The following is a 20,806-nucleotide window of genomic DNA, read 5'->3' as shown; positions in this document are numbered from 1 at the left end:
GCTAGCCCTGGAAATGCATGGGAGAGGTGGATAAATGCTCCCTATTACAGTCTGTCTTGACAAGAACTTCCAAAAAGCCTGTCATCCCAGTAAGTGCAACTCTTACCCTTTCCTTGCACTCCTCTCCCTCTTGGCAGTCTCTGTCCCTCTAGTGGGGTTTTGATAAATTATCATTTTGGTGAGACTGGGACATTGCTTTGTTAAGTTCAACTTCAGAGACTTGTTGGAAGGGGAATAGATGAGAAAGAAAGAAAGAAAACTGAGTGACACAGGGGTCCTGCAGGTCAGGGTTTTTTGTTTGGTGTTTCATTGATCCTAGAGTGAGGAATGTATAATTTGATATTACAATTTCACGCCTTCTTTCTAATTCTCTACAAGACTGAGCTGTGACTTTCAAAATTGTGGTTCTGTTTACATCTTTATCATTAATTAGATATTTACAAATGTGTGGCTTCAAAGCACTTTCATGCCTTTTTCCTGCAGTCAGGTTATAGATGAAGCTGTCTGTTTTACTGGCTACTGCTTTAATTACCAAATGGACTCAATGTCTTCAAAATTGCAATTCCAGCTGGGAATATTTTGTTACTGGTTGCTTCAAGAGACATCTGGAGAGTGCTTAGAGCTCTTGTGTCTTACAACATATCAAAGAAGTGGTTTTATCAGATCCTTCTATTTTGTCCCTTATCTTTTTCCTCTTCATATGGCCAGGAGACCTAATAAAGACTTTCTTGTATTTTTCTTAAGCATCGTAAAGGTGATTCTAGATACAAAATTCTTCAGATAGTCCACAAGTGGGGGTGTTTTATTGTTTTCATGTTCAGTCTGAAGTAGATATCTTCTCTAGATGGGTCAGTGTTATTTCTTTCTGCTCCTAGGTAGATTAATAAACCAAATTTAAAAGTGCAAAGGAAAGCAGGCAGCTGGCTGATTCAAAGGGAGAGGCTATGTTTTTCATCACCACCCTTTCAAAGCCTCTCTGAATCAAAAGAACCATTGGATTGCGAAGGCAAGACCTATGCCACACCAGAAGCTCCCAGTTCAGCAATTTTCCCAGGGTAAAATTATAACTCATGTTTCCTCAGCACAGGCTGTAACTGGCAGCGTTCCTTCTACTTCTAAGGGTGAAATTGCTGGGGGGAGAACAGACATCTAATGTGCCTCTGGAAGTTTTACAATGGGTGTTAGCCTCCCTTTGTGGAAAGGTAGACATTCTTCTGGAACATACCCAAGGGCAGGTGCTATTCAAACTGGAGTGTAAACTGACTTCAAATAAGGCAGTACAGGCTTTTTGTTCAGTTTGTGAGTCAAATCTAAGGAAGAGAAACCCATTTCTCCAATTCTGACAATTCATTACTATCTTCCAGTTATCCCACTGAAGTCTACATTTTTATGGGTCTTTGAAATCTTCAGATACAACTGCAATTCAAGACATTAATCTTTATTCATGTACTGCTGATAGGATCTTACCTTGCAAACAAAACAGATTTTAACAATGTTTGTTTTTTAGTGTTACTTCTCCCAAGAAGATTATTGGACAGATTGCAAGTTTGGTCCAAGAAGAACGTAACCACTTGGTTTCTTTCCCACTCAAATCTTGACAACATTTGTAAGGATTTGTTTGACTTTGCATTCAAATATACCAGCATGGTTCTGGCAAAGAGAAGTCCTTTCCTTCTAAACCCAGGAGGGAGTGTTTGTTGTTGTTTTTTCCTTATCCGTATATGAAGACTTGCAAAATATGTGTAGAGTGCCTGGTAGAAGTGGATAAAAGGCAACAGCACTTGAGTGAAAAGTCTGACTGAAAATTATATTTTTAATAAATCTCAGTCTACAAGTAACCTGCTTGGGAACTGTTGAAAGATAGATTCCAGTGTTCAGAGTTCTCCTGTTCCTTCCCATAGCTGTTCCTGACCAAACCCCATGTATGTGTGGTGAAGATGGCTGTCACATTCCTGCCTTCACTGGTGCAGGAGATGAGCTGGCAGATGCTGCATCCCTCACAGAGGCAGTGGGAGCTGACGACTGCTCTGTGCTGGGCTATTCCCTGGGACTGGGGAGAGCTGACTGAGTGGCTGCTTCTTTCAGGGAGGAGGTGTAGACTCTGAATGGAGCCCCAGAGCATTTAGGTATGCTATCTGCAAAGTAGCTGGCATGCTAAACCTCTTGCAGGGATGAAGTGGTCCAAGATATTTGGATCTATGCTTCTCACTGGAATGAGTGAAGCCTTGTATGGTGGGGAAGTAATCTGTCATGTCTGCCCTTTGCAAAAGGTGAAACTCCCTTTGTGTGTGCTTGCTTTCCTATGAAGTACAAGTAAATTCACATTTTCTCTGCTACCTGAGGTTTGATAGAGGTACAAGACGAAAAGCAACCTATTTTCCAGGTTTAAAGGAAAGTAAATGAAATTGTCCTCAGGGCAGCAGAAGCAAAGACTTTAGTATCAAGCTGTAGTGTTGTGGGCAGGGCTGCCAGGCTGCTGAAGGCTCTTCAGACCTGGAAGCCTTTCCCAGGGACTGCTCAGCTTTTAATAGTGTTTCCTTTTTTTTTTTTAAGTGTCCACAATGACTGCAGTCATTCTGTGCTCAGATGAGGGAGCACTTTGTGCTTACTGGCTTGCTTCTGCAGTATCTGATGGGATACTTGTCTTCTCTTGCAAGAAGTGAGAATAATGAAGAATACTTTGAACCGGTCATGTCCACCTCAGGCTGGGGAGTTACACTTTCATTTGGTCACCCCTAACTTGGTTTCATTGCTGATTTGAGGAGATGGTGGTGCAGAACAGACAAGCCCTTGGTGGGGCAAGTGGCCTGAAATGCCAGCTGTCCAGTCTGCCTATCTGGGTATCATTGGACACCCTTAGCAGCGTCATGGCAAGTCTGTTACCTTTGGTCCCATGTCCTGCATCTAAACACTGTGTCCTCCAGCATCGTTAGGGGATGTTTTTGCCTGCTGCATCCTGGGGTGAACACCCTGTCATTACAGTGTCAGGTGGGCAGTGGTGTGCTGTGCACTAACTGGGAGCAGCTTTCAAATCCGGTTTTGCTTGTAAATTAAATGGATGCTTTTGCTGAGTGAGAATTGAATTGGCACCTCTAAAGGCTGTAGAAGTTCTCCTTCCTTTGTGAAAGCCAAAGTGTTTGTGTTTGGGGGTAGTGAATCTGGGCTGGACCTCCAAGTTTTGGTTTTTTTTGGTTTTTTTTTATAATACAGTAGGTTGGATGTATTCCAAAGACCCTGCTTGTGTTACGGGCTTCAGTCAGATTCTGTGCTGGCCATACTTAGTCAGATTCTGCTTGCCACTTGCTTGACCCAAGCACAGCAAGTGTGCACATCAGCCACCTCCAGCAGAAGGGTTGTGCTTGACCCAAGGAAGAAACGGTTAGGCAGTGCGGGAGAACAGGGATGTAAGAAATTACAGCATTTGGGCTGACGTCAGCACTACTCACCCAGACAAGCAAGGGGCTGCGTTAATCTTCTAAAAAGAGTGCACACTTATAAATTATTTTGAGGGAGGTATTAAACTTTTGTCTGCAGTTTCAAGTCTTGGGGAGGTTTTCAGATAACTTTAGAAGCACTTAAGAAAATACATCCTGTCTCTGTAAACTTTGCCACATTTTTGGACTCGCCTTTACTGCTGTACTGGTGTGAGCACAGGCCCTCTACCATTATCCATGAATTCTTTTTCTTCACTTAAAGATTTTCCTTAAGGGTTCAATGACAAGTTTCTGATGAAAGTGTGGTTAGAGCTGTTCTGCTCAAGCTAGTTGTGTGCTATAGACTTGGCTCCTGGGCTCTGGAATTATCAAGGTTCCTCCAAGTTCTTGTCCAAGGGTGGTTTTCAGCTGTCCTGCGTCTCCAGGTAGACAGCTTTCTACATTCAGCACAAATACCTCTCTTCCTTCAGCTCCTTGCCTTGCATTTGGTTCTCTGCACCTGTGTCATTTATTCTAGGTCCTGGTGAGCTCTGAAATCCCAGCAAGGCTCATTTTACCAAGGGAATGCCACCACATCTCTCCAGTGCTTGCAGCACTTAGCATGTGTATGTGCTCTGCCATGCCAGCATCTCAAGGAGGAGAAGGCTGAAAGCAGCCAGAATTTGTGATGTGCTGCAAGGGACCCCCGTCTTGAGGGGCCAGATCAGCGCTCCACTCCAGGGCCGGTGACTCTGGGACAAGGAGAATGTGCCAGTTAAAATTGTCCCCTCAGGTAAGTGCTCCAGTCACCACTGCTGTAGCCACTCTGGTGTGACCAGAGGTGCGTTTATCCCCTTTGTAGGCTTGATCTGCATTTGGACTATTTCAGGATACAGAGAGGACAGCCCAATACTGTTCCTGACACCTTCAGGAAAGAGTTTCAGCCAAGATTTTTGTTTCATGATGAACTATACCCGACACTCTGGCTATGAGGGACCCTTCTGTGTATCTCTGTCCCCTCTCTCAGGTGGCCTTGTGACACCCACCTTTCTAAAATGTATTGCTGCATGTATTTCTGCAAATAATACTGAGTGCCCCAAGCATGGCACTTGTGGTGTGAGGAGTGAGCAGCTGCTTGGCATAGTAGATCTTCTGCAGTTCGGTGGCTCAGCATATTCAAAAAACCTTCCTGCTTTTCAAGCTCCCCATTGTATTTGGCAGTCTTGCATAGGATAATTTGACCTTCTGTTGTATATTGACAGATATTCAGGGTTTAAAGTGAAGCTTTAGAGATTTGGAATAATAAATCTAGTACTACTACTGAGTCTCAGAGGACCTGGTGTCTTAACTTACTGTGGCATTGAATTGCAGCTGATTGTGTTTTGGGCCTGTTTTTCATGTGATGCTCAAACACAATTGTTCTGGAGTTTTGCCTTATAAACGTAATTCCTAATGTTCAGAGTCAGCAATCCTAAACCTTGCAGCTGTGAGAGAAAGGGCAGTTGTATTATATTGATGAAAGGCTAAACATGACAGTGCAATTGGCATATTTTTGCTGGGGAAAACAATGGGCTGTTTTTTTGTTTTGCAGACCCAGTGGCAGCAGTAAAGCCCAACCATGTCCTCAGGGAGCTACCGACCATTGGTGTCAGGGTGAAGAAGCAGAAGAAAAGGATGGATGTGCTTACATGTAAAGACTTTTTGACAAAGTTCTGAGCAATTTCTTTGTGCTTCTGGGCTCTTCAGAATGAAGGTGAAGAGAAAGCACCATGATGGCGTGCACACCTTGAGATCAAAATGCAGTTTGCATGCTCTGTGTGGTGCACATGGTCATCTTTGGCCACCTTATAGGGCTCTGTCTGAGGGGCCAGCACAGTTTGGTGTCATCTGTGGATGCTGAGTACCAGAGCTACAGCTACAGAACTTGGTGTGAAGACATTGCCAGCCCATAGAGGTACCCAGGGGGGGATTTTCCCCTTCCAGCAGGATAAGCTCCGGAGTTTCTTGAACACGTAGCTTTGTATCTCTGTCTGCTTACTACACCTTCCAGAAGTGCTGTTTGTACTATACTGATATTGTTTATGTTGAATAAATGCCTTCTCCAACCTCTTTGTTGTGGCAACTCTTTTTGCTGAATTCAAAGAAGTGGGGGGGGTACTTGTCTAAGCATTGTGGTGAGACCTGATCATGATTATTTTTTTTAATCTTTAATGAAATGTTTGTTTTGAAAAAGTACATCTTCAAAATGGGGACACTTGTGGAGAAGCCAAATCCAAGAGCAGTCCTAATGTTCTTGGTTTGGATGAGGTTCTTGAGCTGCACTTTCCCCCATCCCACAGGTACCCTGGAGCATCAGCCTGCTGTTTATTTCAGAGTGCAGGCACACAGATGTCCCTGACACTTGAGTGATTTCTGCGCTGTACTGGAGGAGAAGGGATTTGACGCCAGCTTCTGAAGTTTGTTTGCTTTCGGATTCATTCCCCATACAGTGGGATATGTGTATTCAGACTCTTCTGCTGGAGGTGGCTGATGAGGATGTGTAAACTGCTGTTTCCAGTTGTTCCTGAGCACCAAGCTTTTGTGAGGAGAAACATCTGTCTCATGTCTCTCTGTTGTGAAAAAAAGATAATGAACACAGACTGATTTGATACTTTAGAATAAACTACTGCATGATTATTCGTTCTAACGTCTAGAACAGATAAGACAAGCTTGCTCTCACCTCACCCAAAAAATCCAAGGGCGTTAGAAATGTGTAACTGAGTTTCTCAGCAGTAATAATTGCTGAGGCTTTGACAGGGAATATATATGCTACTGAGTAGCATATAGACTTCTGGTTGAGCTGGGCTGGTTTACAGGGAAGACATTGGCTAAAATAATTCCAGCCAGCAGTGTCTTGACCTGCAAACTAAAATGATCCTCACAGTCCAGTGAGTCAAGCTGAGAGTTTGTACTTGAATGCCGGTCCTTCTGTGCCTAAGCTTGGCTTGTCTTGTAGTGGCATGGCTTTTGTCAAGGTTTCTGTCTTAAGAAGGGAACCAGGATGACTTTACTCAAGACCACAGAGTGTAAATAACACTTAGGACACCTGTGCTAATATTTTGAGAGGAGGATTAAGCCTCCCATCTCTTTGATTTTTGTACACTTAGCACATTGTAATGACTCATGTTCTTCAGATATCTCCTATTCCTTCCACTTGCTACCAGAACACTGACATGGTTCCTATTTTATTGTCATTTGGTAGACCAGTCGCATGAGAGCACATCTCCGCCCGGCAGCTACTGTGGGGTTTTTTTTTAACCCAGATATAAAGGCTTATGCTTTAGCAATGTTTTTGAGTGGAGTTGGGAAGAAGATGGTATAGAAGAAAAGGCAGGGACAGGAGATGGGATTTGTAAGCTCTTCTCCATGATACTTGGCCCCTTGGTAGGAAGGCTTCTAAATTATACGGATTTTTTTAAATCCCAGGAGGAGCAGTTAAGGTAGGGCTGCTTTTGCTTTTGTTCAGCCTACAGGAGGGCTTGCCTAGAGCAGAAAATGTGAAGCAGGTTCAGATATACTCTAAAAACTTGTGCCTATGAGCCGCTTGTTGTGGAAAGACTCCTTCAAACATCAACAAGGAAGTGGAGGAGCCCCAAACTGCTCTAAGAGCAGTGCTTTTGTGTGCTAATTCAAAACTGAAAAGTTTTAGACAACCTGATTGCATTTAGCCTGCCTAGCACATAGATTTTGGCACTTTTGATAACATAATTTCAGTCATACACTCATTCTGAGTGAAAGCGGGAACTAATTTTCATGAAAAGTTTTTGGAGGCAGGGAGGAGTCATCTGGATATTAATAATGATAAATGCTTTACAGGGTATTTGAAGTATTTTAGTTCATGGAACTGTTATAAAACTGTATTTTCTGTTCTTAATTTTTTTTTGTAGGTAAATAATAAAATGTTTGAGGAGGAAAGCTATGAGGGGTCAGACTGTTGACAGGTCAGGAGGGTCACTGCCCATCCAGCCAGTGCAGGTGGTGGCCATGATTTGTGCCCCACTCATAAGCAAAGCTGATGCAGTTCCCAAGGCAGACAGCAACCTCTGTGATCTCCTATGTGGGAACAACCATGGCTGAGCTCTGAACTGTTCCTGGGTTCATGTCTCACCTGCCTGACACCAAGAAAGGCTTCTGAAGAGCTTTTTGATTCTTTTTATTGTCAGCTGTTCCAGATAGCTTGCTAGAGCCTGTTGAGTTTAGTTTCTTCCTCTCCACCTGTAATTCTTGCTAAGGAATTGTGTTTGTGATCACATTAGGTGGTGGAAGCTTAGCTCACCAGCAGTGCCTTGTTTTAATTACTTTTTACCAAAGCTTGTTCACTTCCATGTTTGCCATAATCCAGTGCAACCCATGTATTTCTTCAGAGACTGTTTGCCCCAGTGTTATCCTTTTCATAGCTGAACAATACAGTGATTTAACTAATGCAGTTATATATAACTCTGATCTGCTAAAGGCCATACCCACTGAATGGTGATCTTCTGTGCTCTGACAGTGCAATTGAGTTGTGCCACATTAAAAAAAAAGGGGGGGATTATTTTAACAACCTGCTTCTCTGAATCACATTTTTGCTTTAGTTTTGCTGAGGCAACTGCAGTAGAAATACAATTTTCTAATTTCAAAGTGCCTCCAAAATGCTACTGAACTGTTTTTATGCAGGGAAATGTGCTTTGTGGGCTGAGCAAGGTTAGCATTATTGTGCTTAATATCAGCCACTGAGAAGAAGGACTTTGTTTCATGAGACACATAAACACAGGTAACTTGAAGTGGAAATCTTGAAAAGGAGGAGGGTGAAATAAAAGAGTAAAAGGTTTTACTATAAGGCATTTTTATTTCTTGGGAGTTTTAGTAGGTAAACTGTGTAAATGGCAGCTTGGTTATGAATTGGGTTTGGAAACTGGTTCCCTTTTCTTATGCTTTGTGGGTTCTTTTGCCTTTTAAAATGCCCACGGTCCTCCAACCTATCTCCCATCCTGGCAGTGTTTATACCACACATTCTTCTACTATTTTGTGCAGCCAGTACTATCACAGCTATGCTGAATGAGGTTCCTGCCTAACTACAATATTAACCCTGCAAATCTGTTCATTTTCTCTGAAGCAGCCCCAGGCAGGGCATACAGGAGAATGTCCAATTGAAAAACTGTGACAGTCTCGGTGGTGCTGCACTGTGCTAAATTGCAAGAGAGCTATGTTTTTTCTGCCAGAGAGGATCCTGTGAAGGGACATGCTGGTGTCCGTCTTGTACAAGTTACAGAATTTATTTTTCATTTTAGTCTCAACTTTCATTGATAATTTTATCTTTATTTTTGCCAAACTGTCTGCTTTTGAGCACTGAAATGTGTTCATCAGACCTACTGCTTTTCTCCTGCTAATCGTCCAACCCATGCTCCCCCCACCCATAGTTTGTATCAGTCCTTGACGTCTTACTTTCACCTCTGTAGTGGTTGTTTTTAATTTTTTCTTCATTATTTTGCTAAATACCGCTCTGCAGATCAGTAACATCTTGGGTGGTGGTTGTACCACATAGCATTTGTAGCAGACATTAGTTTTGCATAGCGTGTGTACCTTATTTTGTCTGGACTTGTCTTCTTTGCGCTGCAGGCACCTCCTCCAGCAATTGTAGTGATTAAGCCTGGTATTTCTGCAGATTTATATTAACTTCTGCTTATAAAGAAAGAGAAGAAACCCAACCTTTCCCTCCCCACCCCCCCACCCCCAACATCTAAACTAGATGTTTTTCTTCATTTCCTTAGTTTTTATCAGAATTAGACCGAAGCTTGCTTTTGTGTATGAAGGAAAATTTGTTAAGTACCTTGTGGTTTATAGATGTCTTTTGTTACATATTACTCTGATTTATTGTGCAACGTTGGCCTGTAAATCATTTCAGCCAGACGATTACCTGGCTCATGTTGCCTTTATGATTTGAGTCCTTTAACAGACATGAAAAATAGAGAAACGCTGGTTTTGGCGGCGGCGGACTTTGCTGGTCCGAGCGCCCCGTCACTCTCTGTGCTGGCCGCGCTGCGCTTTGCTGAGGTTTGCTGCCTGGCTCCCAGGAGATGTTTACAAGGAATCCATTACTTTTGTGCAGCTGAAAGACGGTGTTGAAAGAACAAAGGGAGTTTTGTGATGAAGTGTATCTGACTTCTCGCTGCTTTGCTTACCTTTTAAATGTAAAACTCGGTCATTTGCAAGGGCTTTTAGTTCTCAGGGCATCCCTATAAGATTCCACCCCGTGTGGAGCTGTCCCTCAGTCGAAAGCGGGGCTGTCCCAAAACCGCTCTTGAACGCATTTCTATTTTAATCCCCAACTTTGCCTGCCGCCTGCCTTCCTGGCTCCAGCTCACCGCCTTGCCCTGCCCTGCCCTGCCCTGCCCCGCCCGCGGCGCGCAGGCGGCCGCCGCTCGCTGCGCTGCTGCGGCGCTCCCGCGGCCGCCGCTCGCTGGTTCCGCCCGCGGAGCGCCGGCCCCGCTCCGCGCTCAGCGCCCGCCGGCCCCGCGGAGCCGCTCCCCGCTCGCCGGCCCCGCTCCGCGCTCCCCGCCCGCCGGCCCCGCGGAGCCGCTCCGACCTGCAGCCTGTGCGCGGCACGCGGGGGCAGCTGGCGCCATACGTGCAACTTTTAAATGGAAAATGTCTTTCTCAAAGGCTGTCGATGTCCAGTGGTCTGCAGCCCATGAGCAGCTGACTAGTCCAGGTGTTTCTGCTTCTGTTCCTGTGCTATGTGAATTGGGAGTTCAAGAGAAGAGTGTGCAGGATGGAGGAGTTGAGGGTTTGTATTCCTGTTCTGGTGGTACGGCAGTGACGGAGGGCTTGGGAAGGAACAGCAACTCTACCTGGGGTCGTCTCAGTTAGGGAAAATACTGTTCTCAGTCTTTTTGTCTGTATCGATTTCTGTCAGTGCTTTCATCAGCTCTTAAAAATGAGAATGACCCTTTTTGTTGGTATGGATTTTCTGTCGTGAATAGTGTTCAGGAAAAACTTGGTTTTGGATGTGATTTCTTCTTTGTGGATTTTATCAGTGCGTTTTGCCCCACTTATTTAAAGTGTAGCCATTTCAAACTCTCGGAGCCGGATTCGTTTGAAAAACTGCCAAATATTTGTCTGTGCTTTACTAAGATAAAAGTTATAATCTGAGGCTATGAGACCGTCCTATTGAGTCAAGAGTGGGGGTTTCTGTAGGGTTTTTAAGATCATTAACCCAGGTCTATCTTTTCACAGGACAGTCGGCCCAATATGTCAAGACCTCTGATCACTAGATCCCCTGCATCTCCATTGAACAATCAAGGCATCCCCACTCCAGCACAGCTCACAAAGTCCAACGCACCAGTTCACATTGATGTGGGTGGGCACATGTATACCAGCAGCTTGGCCACGCTTACAAAATATCCCGATTCCAGGTAACTTTAAAAACTTTCTTCTGCATGTCTTTGGCAAACTCCTTTTCTTCCTTTTCGTGCTTGGACGTCCTGGGGCTGTCTCAGAATGATGAATTTAGCTCCTTTTGTTTCAAAATTAAATTAGCTTTCTTTGTTAGTAGGCAGTTAGAGACTTACTTTTCTTTCCCTGCTCCACTGTGTTTCTGACAAATGGCGCTTCTGCAAATCCTGATGCGTGTGTACTAAAACAAAGCTGAGAGAAAAGAGCGCATACTTTCTACTACGTAGGATTCTGGGTTTATGCCAGGGCACCCATGCTGTGGTTTGTTACATTCAAAAACTGTAGTGATACTGCATTTAATCCCAAAGGTGGGGGTGTTGGAGTATTTGTTTTGTTTCTTTTGGAACAGTAACTGCTCTCCTGTGCTGTCAACGCACCCTCTCACATGTGTCACATGAGGCAAAGTTGAATGAAATAAGCTATAGGACAGTATTAACTGAATACTTTTTATAGAATCTTAGGATTTTTTAAATAATTAGCCTCTTAACTCTCATATACCTTTTGAATGAAGTATTTGTGACTCTGGTAGCTCACTGGTATTAAGCAGTCAGAGAACTGCTGAATGTGTGAGCCAATGTTCCTGTAGAGTAGCTAAAACAAGAGTGCATTTAGCAGTGTGTGGGCATTACCTGGTGGTGCTGGCAGACAAGCAGTGTCGTGGTACTGTAACTCTAAGTGTTGGCTATGAGACAGCAGGAAGTCATTGTGCCCACAGTACCAATCTATACCTTGCCCTTCGCCACCCAATCCTGCTCTAGAGGGTAGGCAGCGTGCCCATTGTGTTCTCTCCAGTCTGAGGGGGGAGATTTTCAGTTTCTTGATCCCACAGCTCTGACTTGCCTTTTCAAAGGGCACAAAGCCCACTTCATGGGATGTGACTTCATTCAAAGCCTGGATTTCACTCCATGCTGCTGCCTCTGCACCATCAGCTGATAGTGTTAGGTGGGCTGAAGTAGTGCTCCCGACAGGGCTGGAGGAAGAGAGCTGTACACACAGCGAGGCACATGGCCTTTCTTGTCACAGCCTCCTCAAGGAAGGCCTGGCAGAGGGGAGCAAAAGAAGCTATGCAAAGCCTGGGTCTGCCAGGAGAGATTGAAGTAATGTCTGGGAAAACTTGAACTGTTCTTCGAAAATCAAATCTGTTCTTCTGGGGTTTTTTTTTAGAAGCTTCTTGTGTGCAGCTCCTAGTAGTTGTGATTGCTTTGTGAGTTTTTTTGGTAGTTGGAGCAGTGATGGTGTCTGACACTGTTGTATATGCAGAATAAGAGGCTGGTGTTTCTGTTTTCATGTCAAATTCACAGAGAGAGTATATTACTTCAAGTGAAGAAACACAATGTCATTCAAAAATGTGTCTGGTGGCAGTGGAATTTAAGCTTAATGTATTCTATGCTCAATTGAGCCATTGTAGCACTTGAAAGTGAAAGCTATGCCTGTAGTATCAAAGCCAGTTTAATAAATTAAACTTTTTAAAAGCTCTTCAAACATAATTTAAAGAAAACCCAAACTGTGAGTTATAGTCATTCTGTTTCAAGTCGTTCTGACATGTGTTTGTGTTTCAGTTCTGACAGTGTCTTTTGAACCTCTTGATGAGTGAATATTTCCAGCATAGCTGTTAGAACCTGGAATTCCCAGTGACTTCTAGAACTTGAGAGATTTTTTTTAACATGAGCAGCTTCAAAAGAGTAATTATTATACTAGTTTGAATGTCAAGACAATGGCATGAAGCATTATGCCGGTAATCATGATATAGTTGTTTGGGTTTTGTCTGAGATTTTGCCAATGAGTTTTTTGTCCAGTGGAGGGTTGGGATGTATATATGTGTGTATATGTACCTGTACATATTTATATAGAGTGAGTGCTAAGTAAAAATTATCCAGTAATATCTGGACATTAATACAAATTGTTTCTTGAAGCCTGACCTGGTCAGTTTCATACCTGGCTAGACTATAACTTCATTACTCAACTTTAGCACAAGGTTTTTGTCAACATTGCTTATATGTTTCTTTTTCTGCCAATATCTATGAATGATATCAAAACTAAGGAAGGTCTCATAGATATTTTTTTGAGCCAGTTGAAACCTCCTGAGACTTAATGTTATATGAAAAATTGTCTATGAAAAATAAGGTCTTGATTATCTTGCCTGAAAGAGCACTGCTGCAGGGATGAGTCAAGGCATCGGTTGCAGGCTCCAGCATGTAACAGGTTGAGACATGAAAGTCATTAGGTTTCTGACTCGTATTACATGTATTCTAAGGGCCAGAAGCCTAAAATGAACCTTTCATCTGTGGGCCAGGTACCAGAGTCATCTTTCTTTGTGAGATTGAAAGGGTGATATTCAAACCAGTAGCTCTGGAGTCACTCTGACTTGCTGGTGTGAGGGAGACCTATTCTGATAGAGCAGTCTCTGCTTTGGAGCAAGTGTACTCTTCCTTCTCCTTTTGGAGTCAATAGCACCCCATCTTGTACCTTGCTGTTTTCTTCTTCCTGGGCAGTAGAGTACGAATTGGAAAGAGTACTTTAAAAAATAGTTCCTTAAATGATATCAGGTAAAGACTTGTAGCTTGAAGGGATCATTTTCCATAATTCTTCTGTTAGGTTCCCCAACCTGGTTTGTGCCTTGACATGTAAAATGCCTACTGACAGATACCTATTCATTCCTCCAAAGAAACTTGATGTGACTGTAAAAGTGTCTTGCTACTGTTGCTGGATCCCTGCCCTTTGCTTTGGAAAGACAATTGTGGGTTTCTCTCAAATGCTTTTGTGCTTGAAGAAGCCAAAGAATGAGAACCGATCTGTGTTTTGGGCAGAAGCTGACTTGGTGAAGCAATCCAACAGACAAGCAGCTTATCTAATAGATGTTTTGAATTGAGTAATCCTAGAATTATAAATTCTGAAGCTAAAATAATGCTTTAAAAAGCCCTCAAAGTTGATTTAAAAACCTAGTATCATATAATTTCAAAGAGCCCAGTTGTAATCCAGATTAGGGAGGACCTATTGTTTCCACAAGGAAATTCCCCTATGAATACTTTAGCTCATCAACAGGCTTCAGGTTCTCCCAAGAAACCAGTGAGACCATGCCTCAAACATGGTCTCATGAAGCTCAATAATACAATTTGCCAGACTTAGGCTTTGGGAAGAAGCCTAAGTTTGAATCAGCCTGTTTACCAAGAAGACCCAATATGAGGTCTCTCTGCTGAAATAAATAGCAATTTTCTATTAAAGTCTGAGGAGGGAGCAGGTGTCCTTCTATGTAGCTCTCTCCACTGAGGCTGTAGACCTTGGTGCATTCAGCCCTGCACAGATTGTACAACCTTTGGTTTACTTCAAGTTACTATATCTTCAGGTTGGTACCTAGCAACAGTGAGCTATCCTTTAAAGACTTTGGTGTACAAAATCTTTTTTAATTGCTTGGTTTTTGAAAAGAAAGATTTTTTTTTTTAATAAAAGAAAAAAAAAGTTTTTTTCCCACTGCTCTGGAAAAAAAAAAAATCCAGGAAAGGAGGATCCAAGATGAGGGTCTGCTAAAGGCCTTTCTCCCCCAAGAGCTCAGGCACATTAATGCAGTGCTATTGTTCCTGGTGGTCACCAAAAAGTTTTAGGAGAACAGGTTGAGGTGTTAGGATTTACGATTGTGAGGAGAGGAAGCACTGGTTGGTTAGCTCTGATACTTTAATCCAAGCAGCCTACTTTCCTTCCAGTGCATTGCCATCTTGCAGCAGGATTGATTGGGAGCTGGCATTCCTACATCTGTCAGCCTTAATGCTGTCTGCATGGCATCTACCAAAAGTTATTGTGTACCAGGCTTAGACAACCTCAACTGAATATCGGAGCTGAATGGGAAGATGCAGAACTTTGATCATACAAGCATCAGCTGTCTGATATCTCTGATATCAGCGATATCAGCAGTGTTGTCTATCTCATATGTTCAAAGCATTTGAACTTTTAATTAGTTCTGTCCAAGTCATCTGGTACAAATATTTGCATAACACCATGACATTGGATTGCCACATCCTATATTCCCACCACAGAATGGGAAAAAATCACTTAAAACCTTGTATATAACTTTGTAGAAGTTTTTGGAGTGTCTGTCTTGCTACATCTCCCATCTTGAGTTACTCCCTGCATATGAAGATGGATTCTTCTTATACAGTATTTCACAATCCTTCCCTATTTCTGCCCAGGGCTATTTCAGGTTTTCATATGAACCAATCCATTCGTGTCCCAGTTTTCTTACCCAATCCTCACTCTCAGCCCTCAGGGAAATTAAATTTCACACACTTGGATCCAGTTAGGACACTGACTTTTTTTTTTTTTTTTAATTGGTAAGGGTTTATTTTGCATCAAGAGCACAGAATTACTTAGGAGAATGCCCAGACTGTCCTTGGCCTTTTTTGACAGTTTAGAAGAAAGACTTATCCTTCACAAGTTGTGTAGGTAGACTTCCAAGGACATGCTGTGAATCAGGCAGCAATGCTTGCCTGTATCAGAGCTCTGGCAGTTTCTGTTATCAGTCCCCAGGTCTAAAACAAACTTTCATGGCCCTTTGTTCAAACTCCTGCAAATTGAAGCACCATGCTGGAGACTTCTGTCTTGGTAGGAGACCTGCTGAGGTGAGGGTGGTCTGCACTTGGCATAGGCTCTCTCTGTAACACCTGCATGAAAGCAACCCTGTCACAACTTTCCGTCTCACCTTGGAAAGTACCTCTCAGACTACTCTAAGTTATGCTAAACTTGAAGAAATACAACATTTTCTAACTAATGAGCATTTGGTGATTTGGGTTTTTTAAGGAAATATTGAGAGAGTGGGTGTTACTGCATCTTTCTTTCCACTCTCCTTATTTAGATTTATCTTCCTGAGAGGTCCATCTCTATCTGTATCTTTTCGAGAACAGCAACATCAATGGCAAGCTTCTGTGAAAGTTTTCACTATTTCTGTAACCAGCTTTATCTGCTCTATTAGCATGAATGGTCCAGGTCACAGCTTTTTAACTTTTTATAACATTCCTGGCAGGAGGGAAATAGGCAGAAGAAGTTGGCAGAGGGTCTGTTCAATCTTTGTTATCTATCCTGTCTTAGTCATCTCGTTGTTCACCTTTTATATTTCATCATTTGATTGATGCATGGTCTTGTGGCAAGGAAAAGTAAGGGCTTGAGATAGGTAAATACATTGACTCTCACTGACCTGTTCTGTGACCCAGGATAACTGATTTAACTTTGAGCTTCACTTGCTTCCTACCAAGGTTAACAAAAAACCAATTTGTAGAGTGCTTTGGGATGATGATTGAAAGTGTAAAAGATTACTATCTCTAAGCATAAATATTTATAGATCCAGTAACTGAGATAGAGGTCGATGATGTTGGTATCATCAGTAGCATGTATTAATAAAAAATTAACTGTTGGTTCATGAGGACCAGACTCAACAGAGTCAGGCAGTAGAGTTGTGTTGGTTAGAGTGACCACATATACAGATTTGGAAAGAAAATGGAAACAGAGCTGTGAGTGATACTATACTTTATGCCTACCTAAAGAAATTCAGAGAATTTACACAACTGATATTTTAAAGAGATCGCTCTTTAACACACATCTGTCAATAAAGAGCTCTGAGGGGTGTTTTCTGGTCCTGGCTGAACCAAGATTAATTGTAGCTGTAGGTATGTATATTGAACTTAGGGTATATATTGACCTCGTTTTGCCTCAATTAATGATCACTACAGGTCAGTCATCACTGTTGCCTCAGTAGAAGTAAATATTTTTCAAATTGTAGTCCTGTAATATGTTTAACTTGCAAGGTCAGCAAGTTGCTGCTGTTGCTTGTGGCAGGTGACTGGTGAAAGAAATAGCACCATCAGATTAGCAGGTTCTCACATCATGTGGTCAGGAACTGGTGGTGAGTCATCACTGAAAGGGGCCATAAAACTGATGTCTGTTTTCCTGTTCTAAATGTCAGTAAAAGTGGGTTTATGTGTATTTACTTGGAGGGTAAAAAGCAGTGTCCTGTATTTGTTCAGTGCTTTTGCACTCAAATCTGTAAAATGACAGTAAAATCAAGATAGTGGATTGTTGGAGAGCTCTTTGCACATATGCAGAGCCAGGGAAAGTAGATGTGCAGAGTTGATGCTACAGGGGTTCATTACATGCTTGTTCTGGCTGCCTGGCTATGACAGTGTGTAAGGAAGTATGTTCAGAGGAATAAGTGTCTACATTCAGGAATGTTAGAAAGCTAAAGACTTCAGCTCCTTATTTCTTAGGCTAGTAATCCTCAGAAGTATCAATCATTTTTTTCTTGAGGGGAAAGAAGAAAATCCATAGCCATGTAATCAGTGTAGGGATTCCTTTGCCAGCTGGCTTGTGTGGGTTTGTAGGGGTTGGATCAGCCTGTAAGTCCAGCAGAAGGGAGATTGTCAATAACTAGTTTAAGGGTCTGGGCTTTGAGAAATCATTTGACTGCAACGGTTGCTTGGAATACTTGGATGGAAATTCGTGGATGGGAACCTTACAACATTTGTATTTTTCTGCCCAATAGCATGATATCATAAGCTGGACTGAAGGCACCCAGGCAGTATTTCTCACTCTGCCTGACCTGGGAAGATAAAACAATATTCTGAGTCTCTAGGTCTCACTGACCTAATAGGAAAAAATCCCATTAGAAACTGAGGTGGCACTGAAGTATTCTGCTTATTGATCACTTCTGATAGGGCCCAGGTTTGAAACATAGTTGTGAGGTTCAGTGGTTTGTTTTGCCTTTTGCTGTACTTACAGAGGTTCCTGATGGCAAGGAGTGTGTTAGCACAAGGTTCTCATTCTGCTCCTGCATAAACTGTTTGTACTTCATGGGTCTTTCATAAATTGCAATGTAGTTGCTAAGCAAATTGGCATCTAGTACATACATAATTGCAGAAGCAAACATATTTGGCTTCCAGTTTTGCCGTCAACACCCGGCCACCTCTTGGGTGTGTTTGAAGCTTTAGGATATAGATTCCAACTTCTGGCTTACTTCTTTCTGGTGATGATCAACCTTCTGGCTGGGTTTCATGTATGCAAGTATGCTTGCCATTTGGGGATGTATTTGCAGAGGTTGCATAGGAAATGGTGAAAACTGCTCAGGACTCAATGGTTTTGATGCAAGTAGGGCACAAACGCTGTGTTGGCCAAGGGAATGTCACCAGTTCCTGTTATGTGAACTTTTCCTCTAACTTAACCAGTCTGCAGTTTATTCAAATATCATAACCAGACAAGTGTCATCTGGCAAGATTTATTCTCCTTTTGTCTTTTGTTCCAAACCTTTTTTTTTTTTTGGCCTTTGTCTACACCATGCAAGATGTTGATGTCTCTGACTCTTGCCTTTCAGTATCTTTTTTCCTGTCCCTGTTCTGCTCTGAGCATTGAACCTACTTCTGTCAACTAAAGTCCCTCGTTGCTTTGTCTTCATTTCTTTTTCATACATATTTTTCTATCTCTGTTGGAAGGAGTCAGAGCTCACATAGGTCACAAGTGATTTTCACCTGACCAGACCAAAGCGCATTGTTTGCTTTCTTGTCCTTTTCCCCCCACACATGTATGGCTTTCTGGCTCGTGTTAATAATGAGCTGTCTTAGACTAGGTAAGCAGCCAGCATATTTTAAGGATATCTCAGATACTGCTTTTGCTCTTAGTGACATCAGTTCAGGGATGTCTCTGAGACTCATTCACATTGATTTCTTTCATTGAGTCTTTAAATTGGTAATAAAATAAATTGTTTCTAGCCCTGATGTGTACATTAGCTTGGGTCTGAAGGATTCTTCCAGCACAGTTGCAGCTCTCTGCAGCAAATGCAAGCACTTTTCCAGGCATTTTCAAGGCACTGTCTGCCTGCTTCTGAGAACCAACGGGCTTCTGCAACTGTTTGAAAGCATTTAAGCTCAGCTTGTAGCTGCTACTTGTGGATTGCTTTGTAGGGACGTGCCTTTAGGAAAGCAGTGGGCTCACAGTCACTTTCCTATCCAGTCCTTCCACTGTGCAGCACCGTGTGTGTAGACACTCGGGTAGCTCAGGTGCTCAAAGCAATATAACACGACGCTCCACCTGGACTCGTTTTTCCTGCTTCCAGCAAACTCAGCAGTGCCATGTCTGGTACCCAAGCTAATTACTGAAGACCTATCTTTGCAATTTCTTCACACTGCTGCATTTTGCAGAACAGGCATTCGGTGATGGAGAGCAACACTGGCAATTCAGTTTCTGTGAATCAAAACTTTTCTGTTTGCAAAGCATTAAAAGAGGTAAAGGGGGAGAGTGACAGGAAGATGAAATAGTTCAGAAGGTGAGATAGTTGCAAAAAGCAATGTTAAATGCAATGGGGTACGCTTCTGCAGTTCAGCAATTTAGAAAGATAAATTCTACCTCCTAGACTGCAGTGGGGTTTTCTTGATAAAATGTGAGAAGCCTGTCAATCAAATGGTAGACATAATTGTTCTTTAAGTGACCTATTAACATCCCATTCCTTTTAATTAAAAATTGTGTTTAAGTTCTCGTTCAAGCCATATTTGAACGATAAAAACTCTTTCCACATGAGGCGTGTTGCAGGTGAAAGGCTGTCACAAGCTGTGTGACACATGTAAAACAGGAGTGATTGAAGTCCCAGTGCAGCAACATGTGGTTTGCCTTTGGCTCCCTGCTGACACAGAGGGAGATGGAGGGATAAGCAGTATCTCAGAGAGCCACACCCAAAACCTTTGCATTCCTTGCCTAAGAAATTGCTTGTAGTTGCTTATTGTGGCATAGAAAGTTATAATATACAGCATTTGCCATAAGTGTGTCACTTAAGAGCAAGTGATGGATTATGTCCTTCCACACCCCAAAAGTTGTTCTTTGTTCTGTAATTAAAAAATAAATGTTGCAATGTTGAATTGGAAATATTGTGTGCCGTACAATAAATTTGTTTTGTTAGGTTGCCTGGGTGTAATTGCAACAATGTCACTGTATTAAACCCATGTCATGGGGCAATGGTTTCCTGCCCCTACGCCAGTGCCAAGCACTGCTTTGCTTAGCAGCTCTAATGCTGACTATCTGCGTCAGCCCCTGTGATTATTTTGCTTCTGCAAAACTTTTTTTCCTATTTTGCTCCATGCATACTATAAATTATAGTTCTGTTCAAGTGCTAACCACAAATCCCAAACAGTGGGAAGCTCTGCCATGCTGGAGTGGCTCAGCTGGGAGATGGTTTTCAGTTTGCCCGAACTTGTTGGTGATCCGAGGGGAAGAAGGCACTCCAAACCATGACGGTCTGCTGGGCCCCTTCTACCCATTTGAAAATTGATCCCTCTTAAACAGTTTAGAGGACCCTCGGGGTTTTGCAGCTTACATAAAAAATGAAAGCCCTTCCTGTCTTAGAGCAGTGCAAGCAGTCAATACAAAAGAGAAAAATGATCTTTTAAGTGTATGCCATTGAATCCATTATCTCAAGGGCCTGTGCTTGATGCTTCATCAAAACATCATCATCTTGGTGATAAATGGGGGAGAGGGTGAGGGGGCATTCGGGGGATTTCAGAGAAAATGCTGCAGTACTCTCAGTGCCACAGGACAGGCTAAATATGATACAAGCCAGAAAATGAGAGCTGCAGAAAAACTGATATGTTTCTCCTTATAACATATTGAATTTTGCATGTTTGAAACAAGCAAATCTTTCAAGAAAAGTTTTGAGCGTTTCTTTTGTGGTATGAAAGTCCTGTTGGGCAGCTTGTACAGTAATTTCTTTGCTCTCAATGACAATGTAAATTTGCAGGATTTTTTTTTTTTCATTATAATGATAAAGAAAATAAAGGAGCAAATAAAAATCAGTGTTTGTACCATCAGTACATTCTACCCTTGTTGTGGGAAGTAGAGATAGGGTTGAATTGCTTTATCATTACCTGAATTGGTGTCAAATTTCTGGTTCTTGTGAGCAA

General features: G+C 42.5%; 1 protein-coding gene across 8 annotated transcripts in view; it reads left to right on the top strand.

Moving 5' to 3' along the window:
• The window catches only part of KCTD1 (potassium channel tetramerization domain containing 1), a 100,236-nt gene that overhangs the window by 56,223 nt on the left and 23,207 nt on the right, over window positions 1–20,806 (top strand). For 7 of the 8 annotated variants that reach the window (XM_030266119.4, XM_072924582.1, XM_012571969.5 and 4 more), the window contains exon 2: window positions 10,668–10,846. In XM_030266119.4, the coding sequence (XP_030121979.1) occupies window positions 10,683–10,846 (164 nt within the window). In that variant the 5' untranslated portion in view covers window positions 10,668–10,682. Of the gene's footprint in view, window positions 1–9,899; window positions 10,219–10,667; window positions 10,847–20,806 lie in introns of those variants that run through there. The other variant, XM_030266116.4, reaches the window with a different exon arrangement.

Source organism: Taeniopygia guttata, chromosome 2 (assembly GCF_048771995.1).
Source record: "Taeniopygia guttata chromosome 2, bTaeGut7.mat, whole genome shotgun sequence".
Taxonomy (NCBI): Eukaryota; Metazoa; Chordata; class Aves; order Passeriformes; family Estrildidae; genus Taeniopygia; species Taeniopygia guttata.
This window is presented reverse-complemented; position numbering and strand designations above follow the sequence as displayed.